The sequence below is a fragment of the Aspergillus uvarum genome (genome assembly GCF_003184745.1).
Source record: "Aspergillus uvarum CBS 121591 unplaced genomic scaffold BO82scaffold_92, whole genome shotgun sequence".
Lineage (NCBI taxonomy): Eukaryota > Fungi > Ascomycota > Eurotiomycetes > Eurotiales > Aspergillaceae > Aspergillus > Aspergillus uvarum.
Window position 1 is genome coordinate 90,748 of NW_020291389.1, and position 14,828 is coordinate 105,575.

A 14,828-nucleotide genomic window follows, 5' to 3' on the forward strand; every position below is an offset into this window, starting at 1 on the left:
TTCAATACACGTAACCCGCATGTTGTCGCCGTCAAGGTGACCTTACTGGGACGGGGGTCCCGTGGCAGGAAAATCTCGCAGCCAGCCTCATTCTCCCCACTATCACTTGATCCACATAGTACCATTAACACATTCGTTGAGAACTCAAAGAGCTTCCTTCCTTTCCGCCTCTCGCTATCAAAGCCACTTCCCTCACTCAAACACTATCGGGAAAGCTAACCCTACGGGAGCATTCAACTTCTCATTGGTGTCAATGCCCTAGCCCAGCCTCCCCCCCGGTGCCTACTTACTTATGAAGCAGTCCTGTACTAGCATCTCAAGTGTCATTATGGCTTCCTAGAATCCGGTGTCAATTGGTATGATATCTCTTTTGTTCTTGATGCACTCTAGACACTGACAATCCTCCCCGTCTTCGCCTCTCCCAGCCACTGGGGCTCACTACGCGCCGGCTCCAGCTTCGGCCCCCCTGAAATCCCCACGAACTTATTACACCACGCAATGACGGTATTCCACCAGACCAGACTATTCTCCCGACCGAGCACAAAGTGATTCTCATCCGGAAAATTCAGCAGGCGCGTCTCAATTCCCTTCAACCGGCACGCGGCATATGCCGCCCACCCAGCGGTACTGGGGCACCGGAAATCCTTGTCGGAGTGAATAATGAGCATTGGCGTCGACCAATTGGTCAGGTACTCGACGGGATTCCACTTCCGCCAGAGTTCCTTGGCGCTGGGTGGGTCTCGATCCGCCGAGGGCGCATCGGTGAAGAACGGCGACCCAAACGAGCGGGTGAGCTCCTGCTTCTGCGCCAGGTCGTCCCCCAGCAGCTCGGCGACGACGTCGAAGACCCCGTCGTGGCAGACGATTGCTTTCAGCTTCTGGGCCAGCGGCTGGCCCGCCACCCACAAAGCCATGTAGCCTCCGTAGCTGGCGCCAGCGGCCACGGCTCGGTCGGTGTCGCATTTTGTGGACAGGTTGCTTTCGACCCAGCTGAAGCAGCGCTCGATGTCGTGGTAGGGGTGGCCGCCCCATTGGCGCGAGACCGCGCGCGTGAATTCCCTCCCGAAGGAATCCGAGCCGGTGAAGTTGGGAATCGCGACGATGTAGCCCTGTTCTGCGACGAGGGCCGCATTCCACCGCCAGGTCCAGGCGTCTTTCATGGCAGAGCTGGGGCCGCCGTGCATGAGGATAAATAAGGGGTGCTTGGTGGCCGAGGTGGGGTCGTAGTCGGAGGGCTTCAGGATCCAGCATTGCACGGGGGTCTCGCCGTCGGGTCCACCAGGGTAGGTAATGGATTCGACTTGCTTGGAGGAGATGCCGAAGTAGGCACCGTAGTTGGACGAGGTGTAGATAATCTGGCTGTTCTCTGGTTGATCATCGACGCTGGTCAGGGGCGTGACGATCGAGAATAGCCCCTGGTCGATGAACGAAGAGGACGTGGCCAGTAGGCGGGGTTCGGTGTCGAGGTCGCTGAGACGATACAGCGCGGACACCGAGCCAGGGATGCTTAGCTCCCTGGGGTTGACGATTTGATGCTTCTCTCGGGAAGACAGGGGAATACTCACCTGGTAGACCCGAGCCCGAGCTTGGGAATTGGCAGTTAGATACAATTTGGTGCCGTCGTTCGCCCACAGAATCGCGTCCGGGAAGGCATCCCACTGACTCCCATCCGCAAGGTCGACCGTCCGCAGAAGAAAGATGATGCTCATAGTGTCGACGTCCACAAGCCCTATTGTCTTATACGACCATTCCTCGCTGTCCTGGTCCACAAGGAACGCAGCCAGGGGGCCCTTGGGCGCGAAGGTCGGGATCGAAACCACGTTCGCATGACCTGGAACACAAATCTTCCTCAGGGGCGGGACTTCAGTCTCCTCAAATGTCGACAATGGAAGAAAATATAGCGACCGCTGCGTTTGGATCCACTCCGTGTTTCCGGGCTCGCTTGTAGCGAAGATAATCCCATATGTCGAGATGCTCAGCTCCGCGATGCTGGACGAGTTGGCATAGAGGGGCACCGCCAGCCCGGTATCTCGCAGCGCATTTATTGGGCCAGCCGGAGACAGGTGCCATTTCTTGGTCTCGCCATCTAGTTTCAGCACCGTGAACCAAATGACCGACCGATACTGGTCAACATAGGTATCCCAGCTTCTGGGACGACCATGCGCCCATTCGCGAGCAGTCGTCGGCGGTTTCTCGGTCTTTGCTGTGTTATATAGGTTCTGATCGGCATCCGCCGGCGCGGTGAAGACAAAGGCAATGTCCCCGTTGTCCAAGACTTTAGTTCTGACGTCCTTCAACTTCGCGTTGATAGTACCGGCGAGATAGGGTCTGGATGGTGACGACACCACGGTCAGTACTCTGCTGTCTTGATGGCTCACTCGATAGGATAGATTCAAGCCGTACCGTATAGTGCTGCCAGCATCGCCAATCCACAGCTCGGTGTCCTTGTTCTTCTCGCCCTCCCGCTCCCACAGCAGCGACGAACCCCGCAGCCAACGGAACGAGCTTTCCTTGGGGTTGTTGCTGTATCGAGTCGACTTTCCTGTTCCCAGGTCAAGTATGTTGACGTCTGTAAAACTGGTATGTGTTGCGAGATCATACGTCGAAACGGTGTAGAGCGCGAATTCTCCGTCATCGTTCGGGACTGCTTCCGAGGTCCTTGGAGCGGTGACTAGGAGTCTGTTGGGCGGTTCCAAAAGAGTTAGCAATATTGCTCCACAATATACACTTGATCACGGCAAGGGCATACTCTGGGGTGAATTTCTTCGGGGCTGGCATCTTGGAGGCGGGGGGAGGTCGGTCGAGGTTGATGATACGCCAGTCAGCAATGTGTAACGATGTGTAGTGAGGGGAAGTTTTGTCTTAAATGATAGTTACCTGGCGGCCATCAACCGGAGCTCCGACGCTGATGGCCTGACCGTGCGGGGGCACCTGGCCTAACTCGAGTTAGCGAGCTATATGTAACACCGCGAGTGCGAAGAGCATGCATAATCAGCACTTGTGAACTATGCAATTAAGTTATGCAATGATGCCATTCTGTTGCCGTGTGGCCGCGCCGCGCTTTATCAAGCTGCGCGTGCTGCTTTAAGCCTGGAACGATAAGGCGTTATCGGTATTTCACGTGACACTCATGGATCTTTCCTGTCCCCTGTTATAAGTATAAAATTACGCACGAGTCTTTCACAGCCAGCAGAACAGAATGTCGCTCAAAGATGCCTTCAGCAAGTTTTTAAGACACCTTTGTGACAGCTTGAAGATGTGTATTCGTGTGTGTAGCTAGCGGATACGTGGTGAGGTCCAGTGTCACGTGACCAGAGATATCTCACAACCTTCAACCCTAAGAATCAGCCATCAGCCGGCCAGCTTCTGCATTTCAGCCCCGCTTATCCTCATCTTGATGTACCTGGCCACAGACCTATCAATATGGACTAAGCTTCCCAGCTCTACGGATTGTATTAACAGCGAAGCGGGCAGGACTTCCGCAAGAAACAGCATCCACACGTCTTCAATAGAAGGGTAATCTGAGAACCAATGCACTGCAACTGCTGCGAGCAGGCTCAGGATTGCCAGCCGGTGGCCCACAAGCCACGTTGAGGAAACCTTACTAATGTGATTTGATGGCGTCTAGGAGAAGCTTCAATAAAATGCTCAGAGACAGTTCGCGGGTCTGTCGGTAGGAGAAGCCCAGCAGCCCTTCATCCAGCTAGTGGATACGCTTAGGGCACAACATGAGACCAAGTAGTATCGAAGTTGTGAATGTGAGGCGGATCGGTGTGTTTGAGAGTAGTAATCGTGGCGGTTGATTCTGGGTATTACCACCCCTGTTTGAGAGAAGATTGATGATATATTCAGCCTCAGTACCAGACTGTACATGAATCAACCGGGACATGCTATTTCCTCTATCCCTGTCATCATCGTGCAACGGAGCCCATCAAGGGAAGGGTTCATTCTTGGGTGTATGCTCCGAATATAGCTACCATGGGGAACATAGTCAAGAAGGAATACCTTCAGACATTGACTGGGACAAATCCCAACGAAACGTTCATACACCACTTTTTCCCAAGTCCGTCTCACCGATATTCACCATAAAGTTGCCCCTGGTATTCCACTCTTGCCATGATCTCATGCTGGACGATCCAACATTCCGGGATCGACAGCCCTCGAGGAATGCTACAACCAAAATAAAACACAACTCAGACACCGCAAGCTATATAATAACAACACCACTCCACACACCCTCTCGCATGCAACAACCAGTCCATCACCAACATGCATTTACGCGCACTCACGACACTGACGCTGCCGCTCACACTCCTTACTCCTCTCACCACATCTCAAACCCTCAACATTGTAGCCCACCAAGATGACGACCTCCTCTTCCTCTCGCCAGACCTTCTGCATACCATCCAATCAACGACGCCTTCCACCCCAGCACGCACAATCTTCCTCACGGCCGGCGATGCAGGGGACACATCCTCCTACTGGATGTCGCGTCAAGCCGGTTCCCTGGCCGCCTACGCCCGCATGGCCAACGCCCCCAACACATGGACCGAGTCTACTCTTTCCGTCCCTGACACCATCCAGGCAATCCCGTTATACACCCTCACTGCAAACCCATCCATATCCCTCGCCTTCCTTCAACTACCCGACGGCAATCTACACGGCGAAGGTTTCCCCACCACGGGCAACGTAAGCCTCCAGCAGCTCTGGCAAGACAAGATCCCCGACATCTCTAGCCTAAACCCTGCTCAAGAAAGCACATATACAAGAGACACCCTGCTCTCGACACTCAGCGCGGCCATCGCCTCCTTCAATCCCGTCCGCGTGAACACCCTTGACTTCACTCGGGACTTCGATGCCACCAGCCCCCCGGAAGGTGGTTCATGGTCGGATCACAGCGACCATCTCGCGACTGCCCGGTTCGCGCAAGCAGCCGCGCAGGACTGCGCGGCCAAGGGGAAATGTAACACGGAGATGGTCGGGTACATGGGGTATCCGGTGCTGGACGCACTGCCGCAGAGTGGGAATGTGTGGAGCGCGGAGTTGGTGGAGAAGCAGTTGGTGTTCTATACGTATGCCATGAGCGATTGGCGGACTTGTCGGGACGATGGGGGGTGTAAAGGAGGTAACGAAGAGGGGTGGCTGGCGAGGCAGGTTGTTGTGTCGTCGAGTCCGGGGACAGTGGTTGCTAGTGCGCAGGTTGTGGCCAAAGAGAATGGGGCTGGAGGGCTTGGAGGCCGCTGGGGATTTGTGAGGGCTGGTGAGACAGTTGAGTTGACCGGGGAGGGGAGTACCGGGGCGTTGCAGTATCGTTGGAAGCAGGTGGAGGGGGTACAGGTGCAAGTAGAGGCTGCTGAGAGCCCGAAGGCCACTGTCACGGTGGCAGGGGTACAGGTTGGCGAGACGCTGGGGTTTGAACTGGTGGTGGTTGGTGATGGGGGCGTGGAAAGCACGCCGACACGCGTGAGCTTGTTTGTGGTGCCGGGGGAGGATGTTGCGCCACGGGCGAGCAATGTCACAGCTTCGTCGGAAAATGTTGCAGGTGGGCAGTCGGCTGCTAAGGCGGTTGATGGCTGGGTTGGGGGGTATCCTGGAGATGCGTCGATGGAGTGGGCCACGGTGGGTGGAAGGGAAGGCAGCTGGTGGAGACTGGAGTGGGACTCGCCGCAGACGATCTCCCAGGTTTACCTGTTTGATCGACCGAACACGTTAGACCAAGTCACGGGGGGGTTGGTAGAGTTCGATGATGGCAGCAGTACTGCGTTTGCTGCCCTCTCTGACTATGGTGAACCGAATCGGGTGAACTTCGAGCAGAGGTCAGTCCACGCTCTGACAGTCAGAGTCACTTCTGTGAGCTCGACAACGGGCAACGTGGGACTTGCAGAGGTCAAAGTGTTTTGACGTGCTGTGGGCACGATGAGCATTCTGTACTTAGGGTTAAAATGATAGACTCCCTCCCTCGAGTCGATGGTATTCCGGATTAGCATTTCTTGTCCGCGCTTCACGCTGGGGATATATGACGTCTAACAGTAACCCACGTCCCCATGGGTCTTCCTGAAAGGGACGGATTTAATAAGTATACAGAAAAAGAGAAGTATTGTTGGTAAAACTAGGCAATTGTTAGAGTCTTCACAGGAAGGACAGCGTTGTTTGCGATTTATTGTAAAGTATAGATTGAAAGGACAGATTCCGTTCATGCCTAAGCATTCTCAGGACTGTCACCTTAAAGATGGGAAATGGGGGATCCCCGGGGCCTAGAACTCCCACGGCAACGACTCCACCCTGATCTTCACCCCGAGGTCTCTGGCGACGCTGGGTGGAAACAGGGGCTCCTTATTATAAGGCACCCATCGCCGAGTCCATTGGTACAAGCTCTCGTCGTTAAACTTCAAGTCGAAGGTGAAGAGCGGCTCCTCCTCCGGATCGGTGTCATCGTAGGATTGAGCCATTCCAAAGACCAGGGTGTCCCCGTCCAGGCTCTCGTCGGGCCAGAGTTCTCGATAGCACTGAACCAGGGATCCCGCGCGGCAGAAACCGTAAAAGGGAGGGGCTTCCGGAAAGCGTTCTCGGAGCAGCCGAAATGCCTCGGCCAGGCGCGGCTCGAGGGTCGCCCAATCGAAGTCAGCCGGAGGTGGAGTCTCATCGTCCGTGTCGTCCGACACGGTGATTATCTGCTTATGCCCACAAGCATACGTATAGACGTAGAACTCCGGGGTAGGCAATTCCATTTCGGCGGTGTTAGACGACATCACGGCGTGGGTTATCTGCTTTAAAAAATCTCAAGACGAGTACTCACGGGTATATAGGGTATACTCCCAGGACTGGTTTGAGGTCTGAAAGGCTGATGATTCAACGGTAAGGGACGGGGGCTTCACCTGGTCTTATATAGATGCCGTGCCGCTGCCCACGCCAGTGGATAGGTCGTGTGTTGAAAGGATGTGAATCGCCTTCGTGCGGAATTTTTCAAGTTCGAGATAAAGGATGTCAGCATTCGAGACAGATGATAATGAAAGATGGAAGAAGGTTATTTTGCTCGCCTTTGCTTGTCTTTGTAGTCTCCTTTGGTGTTGATGACTTCGGTCTCGAGACAAGGAATTTCGATCTCTTTAGGACTGTTCTAGAGCACCACTCTTGTCATTATCTAATCAAGAAAGTAAGGCCTTCCTTGGTCTTGCATTAGCCCAATCCGGTTAGCTAAAGCCTTGCCTGGTATTGCTTTTTTAAGTTGTTTATCGAGCATGAGTATATCGAACAGAAAAGAAAGAATGGACAACCAGGTCAAACGCCTTATTTTAACTTCAAAATTTCTTGGTTACTTAGTCGCTTACCCATTTCCTCACCTGCTCACCCACACTCTTGACAACATCACCCAAATCACCCGCACTCACTCTTCTTCTTAGTGTTGCTTACCCATAAAGCAACGACTGAGAAAGGGCTCATATCCCATTCGGCCGCGTTCAATAGGTGGCTCAAGTACGGCTGAGCGGACGGGAAGCCCTGTTTTCCACACCCTGTGGTCGTATGTGCTCGCTATTATTAATAACTGTGTCATAGCTAGTCCACAAATCTATTGGATCACTTGTAGAGTTAACTTCTAAATGCGTGATTCCCCTTCGAATCTCCCGATTGCGGTAAAAGACAACTGCGGACAAGCCCTTACTCACTTTAGCCCTAACTGGCCTTATCACACCTGAATCGTGTCTCATAACACGCCAGCTACACCAAACAGCACGCCACCATTGAATTAGCGAATGGGAGGAGTGAAAAGTTATATTCAACTCCATCTCCTATCAATTTATCGCTTTTTAACGGCGTTTTCGGCCCTTGTAGTTGTGTGGCAGCTTGATTTTGTCCAAAACGCCCTCCAGAAAACCAATATAGCCTCAACTCGGGGCCTACCGCCGCTATGAAAATCTACACGCACAAGCAATAGCCATCAACAACGTCCTCAAGCGATTCAAAGAAGAGCAGGGAAAGATGGGCAACAGCCCGCCAAAGTTAGTCTTTCTTCCGCCGATCAAAAGCCTCATCAATTTCGCCGGCCCGGTCGCGGAGGCGCCCTCGGTGAACGCCCTCCGCGAGGTCCTCAAGGAGATCAAAAGCACCCTTCAAACGCAGGCGAATCAACAGCTGCAGATCGCCAATACCGGCAGCGCCCTCAGCACCAAGCCCGCGGCCTCGCCCGGAAGAATGCCGGGGGTATGCTCGTACGTTGACGCGGGGTTGGCTTGGCGTGGCGGCTAATATGTGGGTTGCAGTGATGCTTGGACTAACCCCTATCCTCCAGTAGAAATTCACTGGTTAATTACTAAAAAAGCCACAGAAATCAAATGGAATTGCAGTGGCCGTCAGACTCATGTGCGAAGAATTCTCGCACGCGCATATTTTTACCTGCTTCTCTACCAGTGAGGATTCTAAGCGAGGCAATTCCTTTCACGAAAATAGTACGGCGCGGTGATAAATCAGCCTAAAATATAGTCTGGCCCATTCTAGACACTTTGATTGAGCTTGCTATCATAGTGCCAATCTTCAAGACAGCCCAACTAGACCTCGTCTGACGTTGCAACTTGCTGTGATAGGGTGTGCAATGACTTACGCAGACGACCAGGCTGGTCCCATTAAATAATCGTTGAATTCTTGCTCTGACTTGAATGGACCCACAAGGTGATTGGGTACCCGAACACTTCTAATAGGCGTTCCCACTATGGAGCAGATTGTACTCTTGCCTCACGGATTTTTCCAGTTCCTTATAGACGTCAAATAGTGATCAAGCTGTCGGAACACCGCCTCTTTCTCTTCGTCGCTGAGTGTATCGAAAACTTAACCTAACTCCTTGCCAGGAACACGCGTTATTAGGATTGAAACCGGCGCATAAGGGCTATCAGCATGCCCTCCATAATAGATGACTTTTAGCACGGGTAAGCCTGCTTTCCTAGCAACTTGCATAGCTAAAACTTTCTCTAGACGAGTACCATCCGACCATTTTAGAATAAGCCCAAAAGGAAGCTGGGCGATTTGATTGTCGTAGGCGACTCCGACCCAGCTGCAATATAACCGAGAGAATCGTCTAAGGTATGTATGGATAAAACCCCAAAATTGACGGATACGGAGGTGAGTTAAGCGAGGAATGGGTGGTAGTTGGTTGCTGAGAAATGTCGCCCTATAATCCGGCCATGAGAAATTCGGGGAGAGCAGACGAGGAACCAACCACTGTAGCATTTCCACTATAAAATTATAGCAAAATTGTCAATAAGATGTCCAGAGAAATCTGTATCCAAGAGGACTGGAAATTAGTTCTCGACCTCAGACCATTGCTGGTATTTATGTCCAGACAGAGGTCAGCTTGTCACGTGATGAGAAGCAGTGTGTCATAGCTTAACTACATTGTAAGTTTGTAACATGATCCTTTAAATAATGTAGAAGATATCTGATGCTTTGTTTCTACCAGTTCCGACCGCTCTCAAGTATTTTTCTTCCGTCCAATACTTACTTCTAACTTTCTTACCTTGAACCTCATACAATCCGCCCATTAACATGTCCAACTTAGCGCAGAACACCGGACTGCACAATTTGCCCCTTGAGATCTTTGAGTTAACCCTTACACACCTGGACCTTAAATCGATCAAGGTTCTCCGCTTAGTCGACCGAAAGCTGGCAGAGAAGTGCATCGGGCCCCGATTCCTAAGGTGCATTCAACAGCCTGTCCTTGATGTCTCACCGCAGAGTCTTCGCTCTCTGCATGCGTTGGCGTGTAATCCTGTACTCAGCAAGAAGATCCACTCGCTGACATTTCTTGCCACGACTATGGAACCTTCTGAGTTAGACAAGAATATCAAATCTGGAAAGTATGTGGCGCAGAAACTTAATAAGCTCGGAAACGTTGTTTCCAGAACCAAGGTCAGATTTACGCCAGAGGAACTGGAAAAAGCCAAATCTGATCTGTGCTGGCTCAATGAACAGCAAGAAGCTAGAGACCAGGAGTCACCCAGCGAGATGATGGAGGTCCTGCAACTTACGCTCAATCTGTTTGGAACCTTGGATGTTATCCGCTTTGATGGCGGGGTCCTCCGCGGTCGGACGGAGAGAAAGGCTCCCAATTCTAGAGACTGGCAGCCACTCTGGGCGCGAGCCGCGCAAATCTTCTTGTTGGTTTCGAAGGCAATGGTGCAGAGTAGGATCTCGGTGAAGAGCCTCGATATATTTCGTGATACAGATAAATGCTGTATTCCGATTGACAAGATTACCGATATTGCATTGAATCTTGGCTCAGCGCAGCTGGGGATGCTCGGCAAGGATCTGATATCGCTTAAGCTCAGTATTTCTATGGCTATGGAGGATTCTCTTCAAGACGAGGAGGAAGATGAGGAAGAGGAGGAAGAGGAGGAAGAGGAGGAAGAGGAGGAAGAGGAGGAAGAGGAAGAAAAGGAAGAAGAAGAAGAGGATACCCGGCCTGTGCTAGAGGATGGAACATCCGGAATAGCATCACTCTTTCTCAAATCTGCACCAGCTCTTCGAGAGCTGAACTTGGCATTCCGGCGCACTGCATATGGACGGAAATTATTTCACTACTACGATAGGATCGTCGACAGTATCGCTCATAAAACCCAATTGCCATTGCTGGAAAGATGTGCGTTATCCGGGTTCGCGGTCAAAGGACAGTCCCTGCTGCTTTTTCTCAAAAAGCATTCCAACCTCCGCTCGTTGACACTGCATGAGTGTCACCTAACCTCTGGGTCATGGACCCCGGTCTTTGCTTATCTGGAGTGTTCGATGCCAAGACTGGAGAATCTCAGCCTTAAGAACCTGTTTGGGAGACATATGCAGAACCTGAAGTATGCACAATAAAGGGATCATGCTTTACCCGATCCGACTCTTGGGCAAGAAACAGAGGATGCCGAGCAGGAGGGCAAGGGGCTGGTGGTCCTGCTGCCAATCTGGGATACAAATCGGCCACCGCGTTGCACACGCTACTCGCATTCGAACGGTTTAGCTGTGCACACCAGGGACTTTACCCGCGAGGACTTGGCCAAAGGACTGGTGTTTCAGCCTCTTAGAAAAGGGCCTGGACGCGCTCTTGGTTCCCCTGAGCTTATGCGCTGGAATAAATCTAGGACTTAACTTTACGCGCGTCCCACAGGTTAATGGCATGGTTTATTATTTGAGACTCTCAGTCAGAACAAGTGGTTTACAGCCATTCAGCCAAGCGATTTACCTCTGTACAGTGCTGAGATAATTCTATAAAGTACTTACAAAGAACAAAATCGTAATTGCAGTATCCATGTACTCTATATACTTAATTCACTGAGGAATATGTCATGCATATAGCTTGCAATCAAATCAAGCCATCGGAGTTCTGCCCATACAATTTGGCCCTCAGAACCGAAAAGTAAGCGAGCAAGGCAGCCTGGAGGCAGACATCGCGGCTGAAGTAAGTAGTCGCGCAAGAAGAAATTGAGTTTCATGGCTTCTATTGGTCTGACAAGCCCGATTCAGCGAAAAGTATGTATAACCACCAGCGCTCACGCGCTTCTCAATCCACGACGACACTAAATATTCAAGAGACCTGTTCCGAGGGTCACACTGCGCAGTCTCAGTACATCCCGTCATTTACCATTTATCAGAATGATACGGTGTCCTCTGGCCTTCAACCCACAACATAGCCCATGTTTGTGTTTGCCCTCCCCTAATCGGGTGATACGGGTCGTACTTGAAGAGGTTCCTTCCTCTGGTAGTAGCCTCATTATTGAGTATATCATCATCTCCCACTGTGGAATACAGGGTTTTCTGCCAGCGTGTTTCATCTTGTAGGGTGGGAACCAGCTCACTGACCGTGGCGCGGATCTGATCCCATTGCTCTCTGTAGTCGGGTAGGGTTGGATCCACCATCTACTGCCTCCAGACCTTTTTAGGACGGATGAGGTAGGCTTTGATGTAGTCGTCCTCGATTTTGTCGGCCTCGAGAGGAGCGTGGAAGTCACCTCCGTTCCTTAGCATGTCGACCACGGTGAGCTGAAATAATTCCTCGTCCGTGTATAGATCCGTTGATTCTTCATCGTCTGGAACCAGCCATTCTTGGTCCGGGTGGAAGGAGACGGCCAGCCAGAGCAGACTATCACGCAAGCTCCCGCGCAGGACAAGGCGACGGGACTGCCCGCCACGATCACTACACTTGCCAGTTCCACCAACGGCGCCACCGTGGGAGATGTGGTCATCAAGCTGGACTCGACGGTGGCGGCGCACCTCCAGGCGCTGCTTTCAGCCTCGGACAACAACAATTGCGATGTGAGCGCCGATTTCTTTCCTTCATCCTCTCTCCGGACTCGCTCTCTTGATTTGGCCAACATCGTCTGTGGCGCGCAAAACATTATCTCCGACAGCATTCACCACGGGGGTTATCCGAATTGGTTGCTCATGAACCAGGGACGTTTTCCGTTCACCGCCGCGGACTTGACCGCAGGTGCGAATGCGGTGGTGCAGTGGAACCTCGCTCTGGGCCACGAGTTGAATCAGCGGATCAGCCCATCTCATCTCCATGGCTTGGCTATCGGAGCCTTCGTCTCCGCATTGTCTTTCTATCTGAACGAGGGTATCACGACCGACAATGTGATCCCATCCGCATATCTTCAAGGGGGTCCCACTGCCACGGTGTGCCAAGCGCAGACGGCGACTCAATGCGGCGTGGAATGTGGAGTCCAGCCCTGGGCTCCTCAATTCACTTGTTTGACTAGCTGCTCGACCGTCACGAGCTGTGACGCGCAGAATGCACTCACCACCACCATGACCACCATCATGACCGCCTTCGGTCCCCAGGCGACAGGACCTTCATCCGCGAACCAAGGGCAGCAGATCGCCGTCGCATCGTACGTCAGTCCGCTGGGAGACCCGACGGCCTGGGATCGGCTGATCAAGTATGATGTGAAGAAGATGCCAATCTTAGTTGCCAACGTCGTGAACGGACCGGACTCTGCCGTTGATACGAGCTGGCAGGATGTAATTCAGCGAGCTTCCGATGCCGGTAAAACAGTTCTCGGCTATGTGCGCACCGGATACCTGGGTGTAAGCGCTCAGAAATTCCAAACACGACTGGGCTCCGGTGATCTGGCAGATTGGGCCGCTCAGATTGAGGAAGATGTTGCCATGTGGTACAAACTCTACGGCGACAGCATCGGTGGCATCTTCTTCGATGAAGGCTGGCCAGAATGTGGCGACAACAATAAATACGTGGACTTTTACAAGTACATCAACGCCTATACGAAGCGTGCTCACCCCGACGCGTACACCGTCCTGAACCCCGGGTCGCCCATGGCGTCTTGCTTCGAGGATACCATGGACACACTGCTTACTTTCGAGCTGAGCTACGACTCCTACATCAACTGTTACACTCCTAACACTTGGACCCCCAAAGACCCACGAAAGCTTTGGCATATAGTGTACAACGTGTCCGAGTCCTCGATTAGCGAGGTTGTCAAGTTAGCTAATAAGCGCGGGGCGGGCTTCTTGCAGCTCACTAATGACCTAATGCCCAATCCATACGACACTCTGCCCGAGGACTCGTACATTCAAAGCATGATGGACGCAATGGACGGCGGCTCGCTGCTGAAAGCAGATGCAGCCGCCTGGAAGGCAGATGGCGAGGCAGGTACTGTCACTGAGCTGACGGTGGTGACCTCGGACTATAGTTCGGCGAAACTATCCTGGAATGCCGCCACAAATGCTCAGGGCTATAATGTGTATGCCGGTGGTACTCTTGTTGCCAGCGTCCCCAGCTCAATGACTGAGGTGACGATTGGCAGCCTCGCCTCCGGAACCAGCTACACGATCTATATCAGCGCCGTAGGAGAAGGCGGCAAACTGGGCTCGTCTTCGAACCAGGTGACAGTGGCCACCGAATCATTGCCTGGTGGGAAGACAGTGACCAACTACAAATCTTCTCCCCGGGAGAGCTCGACCGTCATCGAGGCTGATGTGCTGGTTCCTTACTCCTTGGTCCGCCTCTACCTCTGGGACTCAATCGAATGCGACTTCGACAATGATCCAGGGTGGAGAGTTGATTTTGAAGTCGACGACTATGTCTGCGCTCACTATATGGTCGATGGCACGACCCTTTACCGCTACAACGGGGTCCTTCCGAAGGGCTCCACCGCGCCTCCGTGGTCATGGGAAATAATTGACACCGTCACCCGCGATATCAACGGCTACACTTACACATGGACCTTGCCTCTGGGCACGTCGACTGTCGACACGAGCAAATTCGTGGTTCAGGCGCAGGGCTACAATCCTCTGACCAACATCTTCGAGCCAGACCCGTCCGACTATGATTGCAAGGGCTCGTCTATGTGCACCACCCCGGATCTGCTGGAGTGGTGCGATCACGCCGTGGATAACTTGTACCGAGACGACAATTTGAATTATCATTCGGCTGAGATGATTGAGTAAGTTCTTCCTGTCTGCCACTTTGCGTTTGTTCTTCTCGTTTGTTCATCTCGGTGGCCTTGAATCGCGTGGGATTTTGTCGTCCATCACGACCAAATCCCCACAAATACTGACTGCTCATCTCCCAATCTATAGTGGTACTTATTGGAACTCCCAAAGTGGAAACTGTTGGGGCGATCAGACTCGGAGTTGCGGCGTCTTCATCCAGGGTCAGAACTGCAGTATCAGTGGGAACGACATGTGGAACGACTACCAGAATATCCGCAACATCGGCGGCTGTAAGAAGTGCGGCTCGTACCACCGGGATGACGGGTGTCTGGTGACTATCAATTATGTCTATCAATGCGATAACCATTGAGGTTGACAATGACCCACATCTCAGAGAGGAAAAATAC

At 52.4% G+C, this 14,828-nt stretch overlaps 7 protein-coding genes across 7 annotated transcripts; 4 read left to right on the forward strand and 3 right to left on the reverse strand.

The window, feature by feature from the left end:
* Nucleotides 1-308: 308 nt before the first annotated feature.
* BO82DRAFT_322416 (alpha/beta hydrolase family protein) lies at nucleotides 309-2,840 on the reverse strand. Its single transcript, XM_025632768.1, has 3 exons — nucleotides 2,750-2,840; nucleotides 2,404-2,679; nucleotides 309-2,328 (listed from the first exon to the last, which is right to left on the reverse strand). Exons 1-3 carry the CDS (start codon nucleotides 2,776-2,778, stop codon nucleotides 387-389), a joined length of 2,247 nt encoding a protein of 748 aa, XP_025486380.1. The 5' UTR covers nucleotides 2,779-2,840; the 3' UTR covers nucleotides 309-386.
* Nucleotides 2,841-4,320: 1,480 nt separating this feature from the next.
* BO82DRAFT_270117 (uncharacterized protein) lies at nucleotides 4,321-5,901 on the forward strand (the record flags this gene model as incomplete). Its single annotated transcript, XM_025630972.1, has 1 exon — nucleotides 4,321-5,901. A coding segment is annotated over one exon (1,581 nt), but the record flags the coding sequence as incomplete, so codon positions are not given.
* Nucleotides 5,902-6,148: 247 nt separating this feature from the next.
* Nucleotides 6,149-7,197, reverse strand: BO82DRAFT_359371 (uncharacterized protein). The gene has a single exon (XM_025636559.1). It carries the CDS (start codon nucleotides 6,747-6,749, stop codon nucleotides 6,255-6,257), a length of 495 nt encoding a protein of 164 aa, XP_025486382.1. The 5' UTR covers nucleotides 6,750-7,197; the 3' UTR covers nucleotides 6,149-6,254.
* A 780-nt stretch (nucleotides 7,198-7,977) lies between these two features.
* BO82DRAFT_369592 (uncharacterized protein) lies at nucleotides 7,978-8,458 on the forward strand (the record flags this gene model as incomplete). The annotated part of the gene is made up of 2 exons (XM_025637172.1): nucleotides 7,978-8,199; nucleotides 8,324-8,458. The coding sequence occupies 2 exons, from the start codon at nucleotides 7,978-7,980 to the stop codon at nucleotides 8,456-8,458; spliced, it is 357 nt and encodes a 118-aa protein (XP_025486383.1).
* Nucleotides 8,408-9,271, reverse strand: BO82DRAFT_215405 (uncharacterized protein). The gene has a single exon (XM_025630734.1). The coding sequence runs from the start codon at nucleotides 9,217-9,219 to the stop codon at nucleotides 8,821-8,823; it is 399 nt and encodes a 132-aa protein (XP_025486384.1). The 5' UTR covers nucleotides 9,220-9,271; the 3' UTR covers nucleotides 8,408-8,820.
* Nucleotides 9,272-9,534: 263 nt separating this feature from the next.
* On the forward strand, nucleotides 9,535-11,118 carry BO82DRAFT_347666 (F-box domain protein; the record flags this gene model as incomplete). The annotated part of the gene is given in 2 exon segments (XM_025633798.1): nucleotides 9,535-10,832; nucleotides 10,848-11,118. 2 exon segments carry the CDS (start codon nucleotides 9,535-9,537, stop codon nucleotides 11,116-11,118), a joined length of 1,569 nt encoding a protein of 522 aa, XP_025486385.1.
* Nucleotides 11,119-11,992: 874 nt separating this feature from the next.
* On the forward strand, nucleotides 11,993-14,791 carry BO82DRAFT_407382 (uncharacterized protein; the record flags this gene model as incomplete). Its single annotated transcript, XM_025639629.1, has 3 exons — nucleotides 11,993-12,004; nucleotides 12,067-14,432; nucleotides 14,569-14,791. 3 exons carry the CDS (start codon nucleotides 11,993-11,995, stop codon nucleotides 14,789-14,791), a joined length of 2,601 nt encoding a protein of 866 aa, XP_025486386.1.
* Between the last annotated feature and the right edge of the window lie 37 nt (nucleotides 14,792-14,828).